The sequence below is a fragment of the Carica papaya genome, chromosome 2 (genome assembly GCF_054855325.1).
Source record: "Carica papaya isolate Zhongbai chromosome 2, ASM5485532v1, whole genome shotgun sequence".
Classification (NCBI taxonomy): domain Eukaryota; kingdom Viridiplantae; phylum Streptophyta; class Magnoliopsida; order Brassicales; family Caricaceae; genus Carica; species Carica papaya.
Genome location: NC_142310.1, coordinates 37,183,789 through 37,205,878, shown reverse-complemented (window position 1 = coordinate 37,205,878; position 22,090 = coordinate 37,183,789). Strand labels below are relative to the sequence as shown.

General features: G+C 34.2%; 1 protein-coding gene across 15 annotated transcripts in view; it reads left to right on the top strand.

Annotated features, from left to right (window-relative positions):
- The window catches only part of LOC110813465 (DEAD/DEAH box RNA helicase family protein), a 42,044-nt gene extending 22,823 nt beyond the window's left edge, over positions 1-19,221 (top strand). For 10 of the 15 annotated variants that reach the window (XM_088214611.1, XM_088214612.1, XM_088214602.1 and 7 more), the window contains 7 exons: positions 6,745-6,816; positions 7,049-7,198; positions 7,274-7,417; positions 11,219-11,377; positions 11,921-12,004; positions 15,911-16,483; positions 17,796-18,033. In XM_088214611.1, coding sequence (XP_088070737.1) covers positions 6,745-6,816; positions 7,049-7,198; positions 7,274-7,417; positions 11,219-11,377; positions 11,921-12,004; positions 15,911-16,483; positions 17,796-17,888 — 1,275 coding nt within the window. In that variant the 3' untranslated portion in view covers positions 17,889-18,033. The other 5 variants (XR_015817425.1, XR_015817427.1, XR_015817426.1 and 2 more) reach the window with 5 other exon arrangements.
- Positions 19,222-22,090: the final 2,869 nt, after the last annotated feature.

The following is a 22,090-nucleotide window of genomic DNA, read 5'->3' as shown; positions in this document are numbered from 1 at the left end:
TTAGGTTACTTAAAATTATGGTAAACACTTGCTTGCAGTCTCTCGGTTGATGTTGAGTTGGTGGCATCTATTTCAAATAACAAGGTCAATAATTTTTTTTCCTCCTTAATATATAGCTTCAAAATAAGAACTATGATAATTGTGTGATTTGTCCAAGACTCCGTCGTTGTAATATTAGATGGTGTATGTGCTAGAGGTCACCAATTTTGGTTTACATTAAGAAGAGGAAAGATAAAAGTTTAAGTTCTTGAGAAGGATCCAAGTTTGGCTAATCAAATGATGGATCCTAACATCTTTTTTTCATTTTTGAAAAAGTATATTGAGTGTAATTAGGATGGATGGTCTTTTAGTAATATACTCTCTCATGTAATTAATTGTGTATTTTCTTCTTATTTATACGAGAAACTATATATAGAATTCTAATATTCAATGAAATAAATTGAGGAAAAAAGAAAGTATCATCTTGTATCTTGAGATGAGATCAAGAAGCCTATTCATCAAGGTGGATTGAGTTTGTGATCTTTGGTAAAAGTTAATATTGCTCTTCAAGGAAAATGGTTTCAAAAATTCATGAATGAAAATTGTACTCTCTAATGGAGGTTCATTGAAGTGAAGTTTGGTACTATTGATAGAGATTTGTGCACCAGGCTCCTATTTAAACCCCACGGGAGTGGGATGTGGAAAAAATCTATATGGATAGGACTAATTTCTAGGAAAGTATTAACTGGATGGTTGGTACTAGGGACAACATCAACTTATGGCATGACACCTGGTTGGAGGGCAACACACTCAGAAAATAGTTCATTTTGTATCTATCCTATTGTTTGTTTCATGAATATTCGATTCATGAGTCCCACCATGTTGCTATAGGAGAGGGAGAGGGACTATGGAGGTCATGAGAAATCTTAATAATTGAGAAGTTATGGAATATGAAAAGCTACTTTTCGCCTTTGCTAGGGTTAAAAGTTGATGGGGCTAGAGACCAACCAATATGGAGGATCAATTCTAGAGGAATTTTTCTCTTAGATTCTTATACAATCATTTAACTAAAAGAAAAGTCACGGGTATAGATTTTTTACTCCGGCAAATTTGGAAGGTCAGTCCTCTATCTAGAATTACTTTTTTTTTTCACATAAGAGATTGGTAAATGTTGTATTTTAATTATGGACAAGCCAATTAGGAGGGACAGGATTTTGGTGCATCGTTGTTTTCTATGCAAAAGGGAGAATAGAATCGTGTGATTGTATCTTTTTATGATCGTGGGTAATGGTTGGTTCGATGAGAGAAGAAATTTTGGCGTGGAAAAGTATCATTCACGGACCTTTATAGTCAGTCATAAGCCTCCAACCATTATCACTAGTAGCAATATGTGATTGTGTAGATTTTGGAAAAAAATATAAATTTTATTTCTCACTCTTTAACTTGATAAAAAATTCTTAACATATTGATAAAAAAATTATTATTTTACTATGAATTCTAATTATATGAGATTATTATTTTAATAGAATTTTAAATATATCATCATAACTAATTAAATAATAAAATAATAAAATAATAAAATATATTAGTCAACACCTCTTTTCAAGTTGGTGCAGGAACATCGTACATGTTCAACTTGTAAATCAAGTTCTAAAAAGAGTTGTTGCTTCTGTCATGGTTTAAGGAGAAAGAATAACACCTAATAGCTAATCTCATAGGGATAGAAGAAAACTTCTAAACAACATCTATGGAATTCTAAGCAATAGGATTAGGCTGAAAAAGGAAACAAGCTGCGAGCCTGGAGTCAGTGACTGGAAACAGACCGGTTTGACAACAAATGTGGCTTTAGAAGCGGCAGTGCTTTGAGAAGGATCAGAAAAAAGACCAATCGGTGCAGCTTGTATTCGAAGAAGCCGGATCGGTGTTGGATCGTGAACTAGACGGTGGACATGCACTACGGAGCTGGAAAAAGGACAAAAAAATGTTGGTTAGAGTGGCTCGTGCGCAGAGAGGCCAAATTGCGGAATTAGAGGCGAACGTGCGCGGAAGATCCAAAAAAAAGGATCAGACAAGGCTAGTCAAAACGGCTTACACACAAAGAAGGCTTGTTCGTGTGCAGACACATCTGGAGAGCCAGAGAAGAAGAAGATCCACAGCGGCCAGACTCAAGAAAACAAGGTTCGAGCAGTTCTAACACGATTTTCACCAGATCCGTGCTGAATTTAAAATCATTGACAATTTCTATGGAGATTCTCGGTGAAATCACAATGGATCATTGCAGCCGGCAGTGGTGCATGTGGCGGTCGGCGACGTCGTGTGCGGCGGCATTTGCGATCTGAGTCGGGACACAGACTAGCGGTGAGACTGCAACTCTGTCTAGTGTGATGGTGAGATAAAGTCTTGATAGTTGAGTTTCAAATCAACATATTTTGTTATTTTAGAGTTTGAAAAAAATCATAAAATTAGAACTTTAAAGTAGGTTTGTTCGGCTCTGACACTATATAGATTTTGGATAAAAAATATAAATTTTATTTATCACATTTTAGATTATTACACCTGAAATATTTATGGAATTCTTAAGATGTTGATAAGATAAATACCGTTCTATTATAATTCTAATTACATGAGATTATTATCTAGTAGAATTCTAAATACATCATCATAAATAATTAAATGATAAACTAATAAAATAATTAAATAGTAAAGTATATTAGTCAACACTATATAATGTGCGGTCTTGGGCCCGACGCATTAGAAATGGTATCAGAGTTGTAAGAACAAACTACCCTCTTTCAGAATATTAATCTGTCTTAATGACCAAAAGTAAAGAAACCCTAAACATGACCAACCTTCATAGTTAGTCACTACAACTATTGACCTTTATAGTCAGTCATACGCCTCCAACCACTGTCAGCTGCAATCATTGTCACTTACAGTTGCGCGCACTAGATAATAACGCGGCTCACTCAGCTATATTTGCCACCCAGATGCATATGCCACTCAGCTACCACCTCCAACCATGCACTATCCACCTAGCCGTAGGTCTATCTATCAATTGTGCTTTCCTCTAGCGTCTATTCAACAATCGTAAATTAATTTTGTCCAACTACCAGTTCGACCTAGTAATTTTTATTTTTCTTTATTAAATCGGCTTTAATTTCTCGGAAAAGTTATAGGTCATGTTGGATGTTATGTCTCAAGTCACAGGTATGAATCCCTAAATAATAAATTCACAACAATCCAGTAGGTAGACTACCACTTGAATAGGACTTACTTAATTTGATTACAATTAATTCGAACAATCATCAAATGTAAGGAGAAACTCATTATGGGGACCAAACCTAAATCGGGAGACCCATAATTTGATGTTTTGGATAAGAAGATTCAATGATAATGGCTTAATTCTGAAACTCAATATTATTAGAGATAGACAACACTTGCATATTTCTCCCCACTGCTAAGGAAGTTTGGAAAGGAGATAGAGAAACCTATTTTAAAATAAAAGATGCAACCAAGATGGAAGATCTAACGATTAAAACTTGGTCTTCAAAATAAGAAAATATATCAGTGGTAGAGTATATTAATCTATTAAAAAACTGCATGGTAATGGCTAAATTGGTACCATTGTCTCCCAACGAATTGAAGTAAAGATGTAGTCTAGCTAGAGCAATTTGTGAATAATGATCGCACACATCAATTCATAGTTGGTCTCAACCTAGAATTTAACTAGATAAAAATTCAAATATTAAGCAAAGAACTTAAATTAAATTATTTTAATTCTAGTTGTCGAAGCAAGTAGAAGGGTGGTAATCATAGAAATTTGTTATGTTAGAAGTTGAACAATGACAACTAAAGGCTCTAAACCATGGGCGAATGAGTCAAGTTATAATAAAATTCCAACAATTTGTGAGAAAACAAAGACAAACTCTAAAAATTCCAACAATTGGTGAGAAAATAGAAACAGACTTTAGTGTACTTTCTGCAAGAAATACACACACCAAGAAAAAATGTTGGAACTCCATGAGAAGCCTAAAACCTTCACCAAAGATTGTGGCTATGGCCTTGAAGATACAAATTTCTTGACTCATTCAGATATGTTTTCTGTCTCTCATGGTTTAAATGTGTTGATTTTGGAGAAAAAATATAAATTTTATTTCTTCCGTTTTAGATTGTTACACTTAGGGTACTTGTAGAATTCATAATTTGTTGATAAAAAAAAATTTATTTTATTAAAATTCTAATTATATGAGATACTATTCTCATAAAATTCTAATTACATCATCTCAACTAATTAAATAATAAAATAATAAAGTAATAAAATATCCTACTCAATACCCTCCTCAAGTTGGTGCAGCGACATCACACATGCCAACTTGCAAACTAGCGGTAGACGTGAGTAGAAGAGCCAAAAAAAGATAAGCTATTTTGATTGTATTTATTGATGATATCATTCTTATAGGAGATCACTTTGAGGAGATTCAAAAAATTAAAGAATTCCTAGCCAAAAAATTTGAAATAAAAGATTTTGGGGTACTGAAGTACTTCCTCGGTATGGAAGTGGCTAGATCAAAAAAAGAAATTTTAGTTTCTCAACGAAAGTACATTCTGTATCTCCTAAAAGAAACTGGAATGCTAGGAAGCAAGCCTGCTGACACCCCGATGGATTTAGTCATCAAACTTGGATCCAGAATCAGTAATAAAATGGTTGACAAAGGGAGATACCAAAGACTTGTTGGGAAACTTATTTACTTAGCTCACACAAGACTAGATATCGGTTTTGCAGTAAGTAGAGTAAGTCAGTTCATGCATCAACTAACTGAAAATCACATGAGTGCTGTGTATCGGATTCTGAGGTATCTCAAGAAAACTTCAGGATAAGGTTTATTCTTTCAGAAAATAGACAGAAGAGGTGTTGAAATCTACACAGATGCGGATTGGGCAGGTTCTACAGATGACAGGAGATCTACATTAGGATATTGTACCTATATTTGGGGTAACTTGGTTACTTGGAGAAACAAGAAACAGTCAGTTGTGTCCTGCAGCAGTGCAAAATCTGAATTTAGAGCGCTTGCTCATGGTATTTGTGAAGGTGTATGGTTGAAGACAATACTTGACGAATTAAAAGTTCTCAACAATATGTTTATGAAAGTATAGTGCGACAACCAATCAACAATCAGTATGGCCAAAAATCCAGTATATCATGATAGAACCAAACATGTGGAGATCGATCGTCATTTCATTAAAGAGAAATTGGAAGATGAAACTATAACTCTGATGCACATTCCAACGAATCAACAGATCGCATATATTCTAATGAAAAATCTTCCCAAGAGAACTTTTGATGACATAATTAGAAAATAAATAATTAGAAAAATAAATTAGGATTAAATACATTTATTTACAGCTGTTATTTTTGTTTATGAGTTGTACGTTTTGTGTAAATAGAGGGTGTCACCAACAAATTTCCTCCTCAACCAGAATTTTGTTAGAATTTCTCCAGAATTTATTAGGTTATTAGAAGCAGCAGATTTGTATATATATGTGTGAATCATTCATCAAGAAAATGAGAAGCAAAATATTTTCCTCTCAATTTTCTTCAAAACTAATATACCTAACGCATATCAAATCAGATATCACCTGTACAGTGAGCGTAATAAGGCAGTTCATTCACAAGTCTAAAAAAAGACATCTGCAAGCCACATACCATATGCTCCATTACTTTAAGGGTAAATCAGGAAAATGTATCATGTTTAAAAGAAATAATAGATTATTTCTTGAAACAGACACAAATGTAGATTATGTAGATCGTTAATTGATAAAAAGATCCACCATTGGTTATTATACTGTCTATAGAAAATAAGGAAATAAGGAGAAATTAAGTTGTACTTTCCGGGTATTTTCCAGGTTGTATATTTTCTATTTTATTAGCTGTAGATTTTGTTTACGGAGGGAGTCACAAACAGATTTTCTCATCCCCATAAATTGGTTAGGATTTTGTTAGAATTTGTTTGGTTTATTAGCATTTAGGTTGTATAAATACACATCATTCATGATGGAAATAAATGAGAAACAATATTTCCTCTCAAATAACTTCACTTTCCTTGGACGGAATTTGATCATGTGAAGAAGCAAAAAAAAAATGTGGTAGTTCGGTCTAATGCAGAGTCAGAATTCCAAACAATGGCTCAAGGAATAGGTAAGCTCTTATGGTTGAAAATGATTTTCATTGATAAAGTGTTTGTTGATTTCAAGGTACTTGGTTCTATCACGTTGTACTGGGTTGTGAGCAACAACAATTGTTTATTTGTAGCTATAGTAGTCTCTCATAGACCCGTGCAAATATATTAGCTAAATGATTGAGTAATCTTGAATTTCAAACAAATATAATTAAGCTGGGGATGGACCAAATTGTATATCAATAATATACTCTTTCATATAATTAATTGTGTTTTTTTTTCTTATTCATATAAAACTGTATGTACAGAGCCCTAATATTCAATGAAATACTAAACAAACGAATTCTTCCATACTTTTGTTGTTTCCTTAAAGTCTGTGTCAGTGTTTTCTTGTAAACATAAGGAACTAGCGGGAAATAACCAATATTACTTTGGGCAAAGTTACTTCTATATCAACAAACAAAAAACTATTTAAGAATAGGTCAAATAATTATCATGCGTTTTTTCATTTCACTTCTGTAGTATTTTCACTGATCTGCGAAAGGTGAAGAAGTTTCTGATATGCAGCTAACTTATTGTTTCTTTTCAGGGGGATGTTGGATGTGGGAAAACTGTTGTTGCATTCTTGGCATGCATGGAGGTTATTGGTTCTGGTTATCAGGTTGGTGATTGCAATCTTACTGTATTTATATGAATATCTTTATGTAACTTAGTTTCTTTCATGATAACAGCTGGCATCATTGCCTCATCTCAGTGGTTTTGAAGTTTTTTCTTTCTTTTTTTTTGTTTCATTGTTGATGCTCTGTTTATAATTAATTTCAGACCTTCCCTATGTCTTAGCTTTTATATTTAGGACATAATTATCATTAGGTTTAAGTTTAAGTTGTCTGTAGGCAGCTTTCATGGTTCCCACTGAGTTGCTTGCAGTCCAGCATTATGAGCACTTGTGCGAGTTACTTGAGAATATGGAGGTCCAGGCCAAGCCATCTGTTGCTCTTCTTACAGGTTCAACCCCATCAAAAAAATCGCGAATGATTCGTAAGGTAAGTATTTTCATATTATATATGCCTTGTGGACAAAAACTTTCAAGATACATATAATTGACACGCTGGTAATAGGATCTCCAAACAGGAGACATCTCAATGATAATTGGAACTCACAGTTTAATAGCTGATAATGTGGAGTTCTCTGCTTTACGTATTGCTGTGGTGGACGAACAACATCGTTTTGGTGTTATTCAGAGAGGAAGATTTAACAGTAAGGTTGTCTGTTCTCAATCATTATACCCGATTTTGGCTTATCCTCTATCTTCAATACATCTTATATGCATTCCACATAATATTTTGTGTTTTGGTAATTGTTTAGATGGTTAGGTTTTGGTGCTTCTGGTCTTACAGCCGCTTTGGACTGACTTTCCAATTAATTTATATTCTATTCCTTTATTTCTTTTGTTAGCCCTCGAAGGGTTCCATAAGTTTGAACCATCATCCTCTTAGTTAAGAGTGGAGAAGGTAACCAACTCTACGTGAGAGTTGCTTTCCTTTTCTTAATTGATCGGAATTGAGCCAACGGGTTTGATTGTTTAAGAAAAACTTTTACTATAGAAAGAAATATTATTAGGAAGAGAGAACTAGAAAGTGAGAGAAAGAAGGATAAGAAATCCTCTAGCAACAACAAAATGAGAGAAAAAAAAATAAAACTAAAGATTGAACAAACATCAATAATCAATAGAAGATAGTTATCCCTTTTCAAAATAGCTAAAGAGACAATTATTCGCCAACCACATATAACAGTTTGGAGTCTCCAGGAGTCACAAGAAGATAGTTATCCCTTTTCAAAATAGCTAAAGAGACAATTATTCGCCAACCGCACATAACAGTTTGGAGTCTCCAGGAGTCTTGTGATTCTAGCCTCTGCTTCTATTTAGGAATTCTTAGTCCCCTGGAATACGGTCCTTAGGCTGTCGGATCACCTGGAATTCATGTTAGAATTTCCAATCAGCATAGGATTTTGATTATTCTTAGTTTTTGTCATCAGGAGTTGGTTAGGTTTCTTCCTAAATTCTAGGACAATATTCCCTGTAAATACGTACTTTTGTAATAAAAGAAGTATCTGGAATTATTATAAAAATTTTAGAGTGCTCTCAAAGAGGTCATGGGTTCTCTACTACGAGCAGACCATAGGATGTGAATCTAATAAGCAAGCTTCATGCTTGTTAGAAGATTTCTCTGTAAACAGACCAGTGACCTGATCCCAGAATAGCGGACATAACACCTTGATACCAGGGCAAGGTGTCATTGTCATGGTTGATCTTTGGATATTCCAACAGCAGTTCAACTCTGTTCTCAAGTTATACTGAGAATACCGCACCCATGATTGTGCAAAGCACAAGCAGGATTACTCCTGCTTCAATGAGAGACAGAGGGAGCTGTTAGTCCGAGTCCTTGCATTGTCCTAGGAGCTCTCTTTTACTAATGTTTATGCATCCACCTAGGCCCAAGTGGTTACGGGAAAAAAAGCCAGTAGGCTTGGGCGTGACCATGCTTATGGTAGTCACATGGTTCCTAGGCATGGAAAACTAGACTTCCTCATTTTGATGGTGAATTAGACCCGTTGGGATGACTAAATCAGTGGATGCACTCTCTTTGCCATTCCGAAGAAGACAAAATTGGATTGGCATCCTTCCATCTTGAAGGGGACACCCAACTTTGGTTCTTGAAACTAGAATGAGATAGACTCGACCACACCTGGGAAGAATTTGAATCTTGTTGTCTCCTGTGTTGTCGGCTTTTATTGCAGCAACAAGCTAGGGGAATTGTCTAAATTAAGCAAAACTTTAACCGTTTATAAGTACTATGAACAACTATTAACTCGCGCATCATTCCTTACACCAGCACCGGAGGTCGAGATTTTTTTTTAGTGTTATACTGGTCTATGTCATTGTTAAAGCTAAATTACAAAAGCCCATCGATCTAACAACAGCTACGAGCCTCCAAAGGCAATAAGGAAAAATCAGTCCATTAAGAGCCTTTGTTGATGGTAGGATAAATTAGAGTTAAAAGACTAAGTATCACACCTAGGATTCTCACATAACATGCTAAGATTTGATTAGTTCACAAGATCAAGTATAAAAAATTTCTCAAACATTTTTGTGGAATAATTGAATAATGATCTTAAAGGAAATTAAAGTATTTATGGAGTGTTAAGTAATCATTTCTTGGATAGATTAGATTAAGAAATACTAATGCTAATAAGTATTAGAAATATTACTCCACATAAAAATAGAAAAACAAAACATAAATAAACTGGGAAACTTAAAGTAAGCTACATAATATGATATATGTCTATGCCCCACAAATCCCCTCAAATGAGGGGAACTTGGCTTCGTCATGTTCAAATAATAGAATATAGCATGCATGATAGGGTTGAGCTTCTCAACATTAGCTTTTGTTATCCAGGTAAATCCATTTTTGGATATTCCTTCCACTTCACTAGAACTCTGGCGATTACCACTTCTTGTTATTACCTTTTTGACCGTTAAACAATATTTTCTATCTCATCCTTGAGGTTTGTAGTAACTGGTAAGTGAATAGAAATTTAATCATGAAAACCAGTAGTATTACATCCCTGATATGAAGTCAAATCTTCAGCATTTAAGACCTTACTTTAAGTTTATATCTTCCGACAAGTCAAGAACATCAACATTTTGGCTAATCTTCTTGTGAATCTTGGAAGTACCAATATTTTTTTAATGAAGTTTCTTACGAACTCCCTTTTGTAACCTTCCAGGTCTGATGTTTACCATAATTATATTTCCCTCGTTAAAATAAGGACGTCTTCTTTTTTAGTCAGTAAAGATCTTATGACCTTCATTGGTTAAAGCAATTCGTGTTCCAACCTCAGCGTGTATGTCATGAATAGTTTAGCATCATCTTCTACTTCAATGCTAAGACGAGCATGCAAAGGCAAATAAACCAAATCAATAGGAAGCTTTGGCTATATGGCTGTAATGCATTCAAAAGGACTGATTCACAACAATGAAGGAAGCCATAACCCAATCGACTGTTATTGTGGTTTCGAGCACAATAATGAAGAAGGCCTCCTAAAGCTTCTGTTAGTGTATTCAATTTGTCCATCAGTTCATGGATGAAAGGGTTTAGGGTACTTGTGCTAAGTGTTGAACATTCTCTATAAAGTACAGCAAAAATAGCTTACGAATTTTATACGACAATCAGAAATCTGAATAATGGTTTGGTTAGTTAGAAGCATCAGGGGCTTTTGTGCATGGAATGAAATGAACAGTTTTATAGAATCAATCTACTATAAGGAATATTGTGATAGTTTCTAGTTGTTTTTGGCAAACTGAGTGCAAAGTCCATGCTTATATCCATCCAAGGCTCATGGAGTACAGGAAGAGGCGTCTACAAGCCAGTACTGTGCTTCTTTCCCTTGTAGACTTGCCAAATATGTTATCTAGCAACTACTAGCCTCATCTCTTTTAATGCTTGGCCAATAAAATCGATCATAACCATGAAAATTAGTTTATCTCTTCAAAAATGACTTGTTATACCACTTGAATGTAATTCCGAGATTAATTCCAGTGAAAGGGACATGTCAAGTAGAAAATTGCGGCTTCCTCTAAACAGGTATCTATCGTGTAATGAAAAATTAGGATCACATTTTTGGACTACTAAGTCTTTATAGATTATCCTAAAATCTTTGCAAGATGAATAAATTGCTTTAACCAAGTCAAACCCCACTATTTGGACTGCCTGTCCGCAATAACAAAATAGGTGACTTGGTAAAGTTGAAATAGGTTGCATCAATTGCAGATTACCAACAATAATGATTCTTTAAGAAAAATGGATGTAATTATTCTTAAAACTAAGAAATTGAACAAGGATTTGTATGGCCATTGTTCAAATAGTTTTGAATTATTTCTTAACTAGAGATTTACAAGTAAAAAATTGTGGTGGAAAATAATGTTCCTGTCCTTGCTATTTGTTCTTCCTTTTTTCTCAAGCATGTCACTTGTAAAGCATGCTAAAACACCTCATGTACAGTTGTATACTGCCTCTGTGAATTCAACAATGGCACCAGCTAATTCAGATGGTCCTCCAAAAGGTGATGGATATATGGCCCCTCATATCCTTGCCATGTCTGCTACTCCTATTCCAAGAACACTTGCTCTGGCTTTATATGGAGATATGTCCCTTACTCAGGTATGTGAAGCTTGCAGTTTTTACAATTGTAAGCAAACCCTATATAAATAGATAGACTTCTTAATGTTCCCTGAATGATTTAAACAATTGATTTGAAATTTTGTTCACCTTCCTATATAACATGAGGCTGGGAAAGTTTTTTCTTGGATTGGGATGGACCTTGTAATTTAATATCGATGTTTTTTTTCTTATTCTTGCTTTTGTAGTTAGATATTTCTCTTTTATTGCTTGACACTTTCTTTTTTGCTTTGTAATAGATACTTTGCATTTACCTAGTTGCTTTTGTAATAGATTTATTCACATTTAAATCAGCTCTTGATGTAAGGATATTTTGAATTAATATTTTTCTGGGGCAATGATTGATTAGTTTTAAGGCAATGGATATCCATCCACTAAAAGTAAGGCTGTAATCATGATTGGAGAAGAGAGATAACTGCTTAAGAGATCAGAAAGAGATTTAAGTTTCAGACATCTTTGCTTTGGTCCCAAAACTAAAATTCTTATACAATATTAATTCCCATTCTTTGCTTTGTTCAATGACAGATAACTGACTTGCCCCCTGGAAGATTGCCAGTTGAAACATATATTTTTGAAGGAAATGACAATGGCTTTGAGGAAGTTTACACTGTAATGATTCTTATTCTTACACCTATATCTTTTCAGTACTTAAGATACTACTGCATAATCTTGGTTAACTTGTTGAATACCTTTTATGGTCCCTAAGGTTGGATCTGGTTGTGGATGTGCTGACTGCAAATTCAAGTAAATGGCATTCTCAGGACCCAACTAATAGTGGTTAGGTTTATTATAATAATTAATTAGGTTGTTTTCTATCAAGGAAAAACATGAATGAATATTGGACTTTAGAACTCTACTGCAAAGTTGTTTTTTTTCGACTCTTTTCTTTTCTCTCATTCTTCTTCTTCTCTTATTTCTTCATAAATCAGGACAGGTTGCTGATAACTTGGTACTAGAGTAAATCAGATTTCAACAATCATGATTTCTTCTTCTGTGTCTTCCTTCTCTTTGTTTCTCCCTTCTAGCTTTCTTCTATCTCTTCTTATCCTTCACCTTTGACTCTCTCTACTTGTCTTTTCTTCTTCCTTTCTACAACTTATGCAAATCTATCTTCACGATTTCGATGCAACACTAATTGTAATAACATCAAAGGATAGAAAGAAAGGGAACCTGGTGATTGCGAGTTGGCGAAAATTGCAACAGATTGATGAGATCGTTAAAGGAGTTAGATCAGAAACTCAAAAACTTTGTTGAGAAAAAAGAAAAAAAAAGAGTGCCAGCAGCAACATCTGGCAAGACTAGAGCAAAGGTTCACTGAACTCCTGGACCTGATTCTGAGCTTGGCACGGCCTCTAGAGCCTTCTACACAGGGACCATCTTCTTCAGTTTTGCTAGCATTTGGTCGATCTTCTCTATTTGTAAGTTCCGAAAGCTGGACAGAGCTTTGATTGGAGCAGAAAGTTGCTCTACAAGAGGACGTATGTTAGTTGGACTGCAAAATTGAGGAGATGAAGACAATGTCGTGAGCGAGTTCTTATTTTTCCCCTTCATCAGCATCAGCTTGCCGATAATGAGTTTCTATCAGTGCAAATAGAAACTCAACGAAGCATGAAAAATATTGTGCAGCAACACTTCCTCTCCTACCACATGGAAGAGTCATCTATCATCTTCAACTTTGCCGCCAGTTCTTCCTACTATAAATTTTTCTTTTGTTGATAATGAGATAATAGTGGAGATTGTAGAATATGTGATGGTTGAATGTTAGATGAATCTGTTGAGGAGCCAAAGCATGTTGGAAATGAAGGTGGCTTGATGAATGAGCATAAGGTGCTTGTTAAAATTCCCCAACCACAATATTTTTCACATTTATTTCTATCAACTTCTATAACTTCACCTAGTCTCACGCTTACTTTTGATGGAGACATGGAAGTTTGGATTGTTGCAGATGAAATCCAGGTGGAATGTGGAGTAGTAATTGAAAGATCTGTAAAGAAAGACTTTTCAATTGTTCCTGAAGAGTTATATATAGGACTAATGAGAAGATTTTACCTAACCATGCACACTGGGTGTTTGAAAAATCTCCAACAAAGTGGTGGGGTTTTTAACAACTGATGGCAAATAAGAGAAAACTCATTATGTTTGCACATGAAAGAAATGAACTTGCATCAACTGATATTTGGGTACGTACCAAAGTTGTCCTTGGCTACAGTTGAAGATTTTTACACACAATCATATTCCACTTCAAATTTCTTTTGTAGAAAATTATTATATGGCATTAAAATATGCAACTCCTCTTTATGCTGTCATATTTGTTCAAGGATAGCTTGATTATGGTGGCAATGAAGACTTGAGGTTAATCAATTCATCTTTGAGGACAAGGATGCTTTCATATCGAGGGTATCATCAGGACCCAACTAATAATGATTAGGTTTGTTAGAAATTATCAGTTAGGTTGTTTTGATTAGCTAGAGTTTCAATTAATTACTTTTCAACTATAAAAGGTGGTGTTAGAATAGATTTTTTATCAAGGAAAAACATGAATGAATATTGAGTTTCTTTTTCTACAGCAACCTGTGCTTCTTCAATTCATTTCTTTCCTTCTTCCTCTTCCCATGTTTCTTCACAAATTAGATCAGGTTCCTGAAAATGTGCTGACTGCAATTTGAAGTAAATTCTTTATAGTTTTTTCTGGAATTTTTTCCTTTATTTTCTTATATTTAAGGGTGCATCGAGAGGAAACCTTCGATCCCTTGATTTCTTGAGTTAAAAAATTATTATTATTATAATAATAAAATAATTTTTAAAAAATCTGCTTTTCTTAAAGACATTCTGCTTCTTTTTTATTCTTAGAAGCTGCATATCTATATACAACATCCGGAACAAAGAGAAGATGTTAAGTCTACCTCCTAAGGGAGAGGCAACTTCTAATTGCCCGGAGAACTTCCTCACTATCTGGAATAACTCGCTACTACATCTAATAAAAAAGCAAAATAATACAAAGAGTTTAACACAAACTGCTAAGGGATGACTAGTTCTCATGATTGCATGAGGCAAAAGTCCTGGAGACCTGGACCCAGTTGTCACAGTCTGTTAACTTTCAAAACTGCCTCAAAGCCGTGAAGTGGGATGATGAAAAGGTCAAGGTAAACTTTGAGGTTTCCAAGGAAAAGAGGCACCTTGCGACTTGTAATGTACCCCCGGAATTCGTACTCTTTGCCATTAGCCACCAGATCCTTGATTTTACTCTTGCATCCAAACAAATTTCATAGTTCGGGCAGTCTGAAATCTGCTTATGATGTGCAAGAATTTCTATATCACTAGTATCTTCACCGTCACTTTCTTTGATGGGCTCTTCTTATAGATCTAAGCAACACAATCTACTTTCAGATATGCCCCATATGTAGTACTCATTACAGTTGAAACAGTCTTTTTTTTGCCTCTCATCCATTTTGCGTAACTCAACTTTTTGGCAAATTGTGGTTTTGTAGTGGACAAGGGCCCTGGTTTAGACCCTGGTTTGCATATCCCCAATGATTATGGCCTTCTTTCCTACTCGTTCTCATATAATCTGGTCAAACTCACAGCCGTTGTTATGTCACAGGGTGAGGGAGGAAAAATTTGATCCAGGGGCAAGTGTATCCTTCAAACCACTAGAAAAAGTTTTACCTCTTGTTCAGATGTGAGGGAGGAAGCTCTAGTAGACAGCTTCCTGAATTTATGATGGTATTCTGACATTGATCCTGGCTGCCATAACTTCACCAACTCCCCCAAAGCACAGGTTGCAATGTTGCTTAAATTCCTCCCAATCTAAGTCAAGTCTGTCTTGCTCAAGTTTCAAAAACAGAAGTTGGGCATCCCCTTCTAAGTGAAAAGGCAGTCCAACTTGACCTCCTCCTGCAAGTGTTGGTGCCTAAAAAGAGCAGCTAAGTCATCCTAGCAGATCCATGATGCCATCAAAATATAGGACATCCGGTTTTGCATAGTTTGGCACATAATTCCCACTTTTTGTGGTGTCATTGGAACCATTCTAAGTCAATCTCTCTGCTGGTTGCCACTAGCTGCTGATTTATTTTGGTGTTCCAGTCAGTTTGTTAAAAGGTCCTTGGCAGGGAATTCAATTTGTGTCTTAAGCTTCTTTTGTCTTGCGTGGTGCATAGTCAAGAAAACTTCAAATTACTTTTGGAAGGCTTTAAAATCTCCCATGACGGCAGACTCGGACACTAAATTAGTAATGCTCTTTTAACATAAACCAAAAGTGCAGATTGTAACAGATGACAATATACAAGATTATTTTGTTCTCAGAAGAGAAGATACAGTGTTTATCAACATTTTGTGCGTGTCTTCCTTTTTAACATGTATTCTGGTAGGTCTTTTTGTTTTCACCTTTTTGTCAATAATTGGAGGCTTAATGTTGATTTAAAACGATGACATGATGTGCTGTCTTGATATGATGGTTTGGTTGGTTTCTTCATCTTTTTAAATGTCACTAGATGCTGAATATAGTTCTGTTTCCAGATGATGCTGGAAGAATTAGAAGCAGGAGGCAAAGTGTATCTTGTGTATCCAGTCATTGAACAATCTGAGCAACTACCTCAACTTCGTGCTGCTTCTGCAGATCTTGAAGCTATCTCACATAAATTTCAGGGTTACAGATGTGGTTTATTGCATGGAAGAATGAAAAGTGATGAAAAAGATGAAGCATTGAGAAGGTTTAAAACTGGGGATACACATATACTGCTTTCCACTCAGGTAATCGAGATTGGAGTAGATGTTCCAGATGCAACTATGATGGTTGTAATGAATGCTGAGAGATTTGGAATAGCTCAGTTGCACCAACTTCGAGGACGAGTTGGACGTGGAGTAAGAAAGTCTAAATGTATATTAGTAGCATCTACTGCTAGTAGCCTTAACCGTCTGAAGGTATTGGAGAAATCATCTGATGGCTTTCACTTGGCAAATATCGATCTTCTTCTACGTGGTCCTGGTGACTTGCTTGGTAAAAAACAATCGGGACACCTTCCAGAGTTTCCTATTGCCAGATTGGAAATCGATGGCAATATTTTACAAGAAGCACATGCTGCTGCACTGGTAAATATTTTTCTCCTCTCTCAGTCTTTGAGATAAACTCTTTCTGGCTTTTTCCCCTTTAATCACTTTGAAGTTATATTTAGAACAAAACAAATTTAGAATAATGCATGCCAAATTATATTATTGATAGGGACACATTGTTTCAACACTTAAAATTTCATGTGTGCTTAAGTTTTATCATTTTAGATTAAAATTTTACCATTTTTTAGTTAAACTATGTATTAGTTTCTAAATGAATTCCACAAAATTATTATTGATTTGTTCTAAACATATGGTAAAGTTGCTTCCATGGAGAATTTAATGCATTATTATAGTTGTAGAATTTTTCCTGGTAGAATTGAATTGCTTTCCAGGTACTCTATGCTACAACAATTGCATATCTTCCTTGGGGAAAATAAATAGAGGGAAAGGAAGAGAAACAATTATACTTTTTTTTCACTTATTTAGAAGCAAATATATATATATATATATTGAGAGAAAGTAAATGGAAAGGAAATTAATTAAGCATGTTTGGTTGGTGGCTGGAAAAGAAATAGAATTGTACATTTTTGCAGTCTTACCCTTTTCTGTATGTAAGTGTTTCTAAGTTATTAGAAAGCTGAATTATTTATTATATATGTTGTATAATTAAGCATGAGAATATATGCATAACAAACAATATCCGTATGTATACACATGCTATATTATATGTATATCCAGTCATTTTTTCATGACATTTTGTTTTCTCATGCATTTGATTGTTTGGATTATTCATGCTTGCATATACATTTTATTTGAAAACAAGATTTTTCCTATCATACTCTTAAAGTTGGTGATGTCTGCATATTAAAGATAAATTTAGCAATTAAATGCATTTTCTTTGTAGGTATTCTTGTTTGTTGTAATCGGTACAACATTCAGAAAAATTCAGAACATTCGAACCTTCCTTTCTTGTGTCCAGTCATTTTTTCCACTGAGTTTGATTTTTGTTAACGTTGTGACAGTATCTTATTGCAATATACCTGAGTTACCTAACGGCTTTATATTTATGTGTAAATATGAAAAATCAGTTATATTATTAAGGGAATTTGGTAACTAATGATGCTCAGACAGATTTCTGGAATGTAGTATGTTAACAGTGAAACCATCATTACTAGCCATCTGTGCCATGAAGCTTTTAGTGTAACAATGTGATCTTAAAGTCAGAAGTGAGATGTCAGACAATTAACATGCTTCAATTTTATTTCGTTACTTTTGAAATCTGTTTCACTTGTTGATCTTCAGTTTCATGCTGTTGCCATCTCTAACTCTTAATTAACGGGTTTTAATGCAGAGAGTTTTAGGTGATTCTCATGATTTGGACAAATTTCCTGCGTTAAAAATAGAGCTTAGCATGCGTCAGCCACTTTGCCTGCTGGGTGATTGAGCTTCAGCTATGTTAAAATTTGAGTTGTCAAATTCAGTCTGAAATTGTATATTTTCTGTGAGTACAGAATTACTCGGCTTGACATCATGATGTTTAAAAATTCAGTATTTTTATCTTTCCTCTAAAATTATGCCTTTTTTTTTTATCTCCCCGCAGCATATATTGGAAGTTTAGACATAGAAATCAGCACCTGGGCTAATCAATTTTTTCTGGTAAATATTTGCAAAGCTTTTTTCTGGATTTGAAAGGTTTTGTGGTTCTTTTTTTCACTTTTCAAATAAAAGGGGAGCAAATACTTCATTTCATTTTTGCTGTAACCAGAGTTCCCTTCGCTTCGTAAGGATTAGAAGCTAGATCATGTGCAGCTTAGTTTGAAAGCTGGATAAAAATGCTGCTGTGTGGGGAAAATTAGTCAGTGTTGTGAGATAATCTGAGAGACGTAACAGGATTCCCTTTTTGTGAGACAAGATATAATATATATATATATATAGAACAATGGTGCAAATTTTCCTCGGTTTTTAAGAAGCATTCAAAGGGATCGCGAGATGGTTTTGATTTTGTCTTATACTTTGTATGCTATCTACTTATCTTTTACTGTTAACTACTAGATCAAATTAACAATTTTGTTTTGTTTTGTTTTTTTTCTGTCTATAGGCATGTGAACACAGAAATAATGTTGCCTTCTTTCCAGAGTTTCTTTAAGATAGTGCATTATCTACTCTTGCCTGAATAATCTCAGTGTCGCGTTGCCATTGTTACGTGCTATCTCTGTTGTATACAAATGATTTGTGTGTCGCTTGGAGTCAGAACATTCTTGGTTGTTATTTTCTCTAGTGTTTGGTTTGATTTGTACCAAAGTCAAGTTACTTCCTCATGGGTAGGGAAAGTTAGGTTAAGTTTAGATGACTTATGAAGAGGAATTCATTTTTCTTTTGTCGTTTGTTTTGTTTGTCAGTTGTTCATTTTGGGATTTGCCTCACCAGTTGTTGATATGCAGCTTATTAATTGCACTCGCACCACCAACAGGACTATTGACTGTGGCGGAGATTACAGTCATGAATTGCCATCACCGTAAGTAATTGTTTATGGTTGTTGATCATCATAAATTCGATTTTTTTTTTTTAAATATATAGTTTGCAGATAGTTTTCACCAGTTATCAGAACCACTGTGTCCCATTTGTCACCAATCTCTCCTCAGGCTGAGTTTTCAACATGTACATCATGAGCATCTATAGACGTGTTTTTATCTAGTAATGAACGTATTCTTTAATTTGGGTGTTTCAAACATTTCAAAAAACTAAAAGTGATGACAACAAGAGTCAATTTTCTTTTTTGTTAGGAATGCAAGTCGGGGCAATTTTTTGTGGAATTCATTTATTCCAAATACAGCGGTAGGAAAAATGTTAAACAAAATGACAATGCAATCACAGTAAGAATCTTATTACTAGGTTTTTTACCAAGCTGTGGATCTTCAAATTTCTCTCATCAATGATAGATTTTTAGATGTTTCCCAAAAATATCAAAGATTCTTAAATATGTATTTGGTGAAGCTAATTGATGTCAATGTGGTGTGTGTGTGTGTGTGTGTGTAGTTCGCTATATCAAAGAAAGTTTAAAGTGTTCATTAGACAATTTGGGAACCATATTTTGCAAACTATAGGAAGAAGAGAGGTGGCAATTTATGAAACAGTAAGGCCCTGTTTAATTGTAAAAAAACTACTTTTTTTTTTAATTTGTTAGATATACGTGCATATATATATATATATATGTATATGCTTTATAGCCAAAGCATGTGTAATTATTGAAAATAGAAACATAATTTGAATAGTGATGCTGAAAAAGCTGCTTGAGTTTGAAAATAATAAAACTTTGTTCAAATTCAAGCTATATCAATAGGTCTTTACTACTAAACATGACATAAATATGTTTTTCATGTTTGATTATTCTATTAATCAAAATATGTAGTTAAAGTATTATATATTAAATAATTAAACTATATAATTTATGTGTATCTAAAAAACTATTTGAAAAGAGAAAATGATGACGCTCATAAAAAAAATTTTAAATAATCTTTCAAAGTTTAATATTGAAGTCCCTGAACATGGCACTATTTGCCAGGAATATATATATATATATATATATATGTGTGTGTATAAGAGATTATCAATGAATTAAATTCTTCTCGAAGTAGTGTTGCAATAATTTTCATGAAATTAATTTATTGCAAAAGTTTTATTGAAATGTGGAACAAAATGTTCGGTTGTTTTTCACGGTAGTTAAAGATGTATAAATTATTATTGCATGTAATTTTCTATATAAAGTAATATAATAAATCACTCAAAATATTATTATTATAATAATTTATAAAAATCATGGCACCCGAGTAATTCCCAAACACAAAACTCCTTTTAAAGCCGTATGGGAATGGTGGTGGTGTGAACAAGTAAAAAAAAAGTCTGGAAGTCATGGATTGTGGGCCCCGCATGCTATCCACTGAGATTACAAAACATGGGATGTTTGTGGACTACCCAATCAGCAACTCACGAGTGAAGGGCCCACGACAAGGAGACAGGTGGGGGACCACACCTGGTTCCCTACCCAATCATCATATGTGGACCCCACCAGTTCCCATGTTCCATGTGTTGTCGCTAACCTAATCATAGCCCCGGGGCCCACCGTCCCCCCTTCCCCCCCGAACCCCCAACGCCTTTTGCGGTTTCGCCGTGTACTATTTCACCCCGTACAAAATTTGTTCTGGCCAAGCGTAGATAGCTTGCTAAGCACCTGATCTGACACACCACATATTCAATTAATTATTGATAAATTAAATAAACCAAATAATAACAAAATTTCAGACGCCAAAGGATCAAAAACTAAAATTCATGCTCAAATCTAAATCAAGCTTTTTTTTTTTAAAAAAAAAAAAGGGTTTACAGCCATTCCATTCTCGCATTACTACCTTTGGCTGGACTCCGGAACACGAAATAAAACTTTCAACAAGTGATTTAATTCTAATTAAATTAGTCGTGACTTTTGTTTGTTAATTGTAGAAAGAGGTAATTTATATAATTAGAAAAAACATGGTGTTAATCTGTTGGGATATATTTGTGTGGATGATGAGTCATGAGTGAGGAAACGAAGTGGGTTTCCGGCTTGTTCGAGATCTTTTAGAAATTGAACCATGCATCTTCTACAACCCATGATTATGATGGAAAAAACTTTTTTCCTTTTGTTTTTTCTCTTTTGCTTTTAATTATATGCTCGGTTTTGTTATTGATTGTCTTAAGCTCCTAATCATTCTCAAATGTATCTGTTGACTGCTTTTTATATTTGGTGACAAAATATTTAGTGATCCAACCAATTGACATTATGTTAACTTGCTAAAGAAATAGCATTAATTGATGTTGTAATTACTAAGCTAATATTAATGACTACCACATTAAAATATTGTGTAAAAAAAAAAAAAAAACAGAGTAAAACACATTTTTTTAAATATAGATAAATATCTTCCTCTATTGTTCTCAATATTTCCACTACAAAATGCTATTTAGTCACACAAAGATATTTTAAGGGCTCAGCTCCTAGAACTCATGAATTTAATTCCACATCCGTTGATGATTTAATCATTTACTACATTGATAAGTTAATAATTATTTACTACATTGATCATTTAGCCAGACTTTATAAGTATAGTAACATAAACTTTATTCCTATTATAACGTTTAATTTTTCTTAATGTTGACATGGTATATGTATAATGATCCTTCCGTTTTAATATTTCACAAGTCTTTACTAATTTCATTCAAATGTATTAAATAGTATTTGTTGTTGAATCTTAAACAACTCATAAGCGAAATCATTGACCGCCAAAAATAAGGTAACATCTACGTAGTCATAAGTTTAAAAAATCACACATTTCTATCAATTTTAAAACTTGCTTCAAAAGCACAGAGAAAAAAAAAATAAAAGATGAAACTATAGAAGAAATAATTGACAGATCCGCATACACTTCATATTACTAATTCTAATGTCTCTACCTTGTGTGTCACAATCTGCCCCTGCCTTGTGTTTTTAGAACTCTCTCTCCTTTGTGCATTCTTATTTCGATGCTCCATATCTCAGTATTCATTGACTCTAAGTTCTATTAACTTACTCGTTACTTGCTCCTTTCTTCAAATGCAATACATCACATATCTCACTCT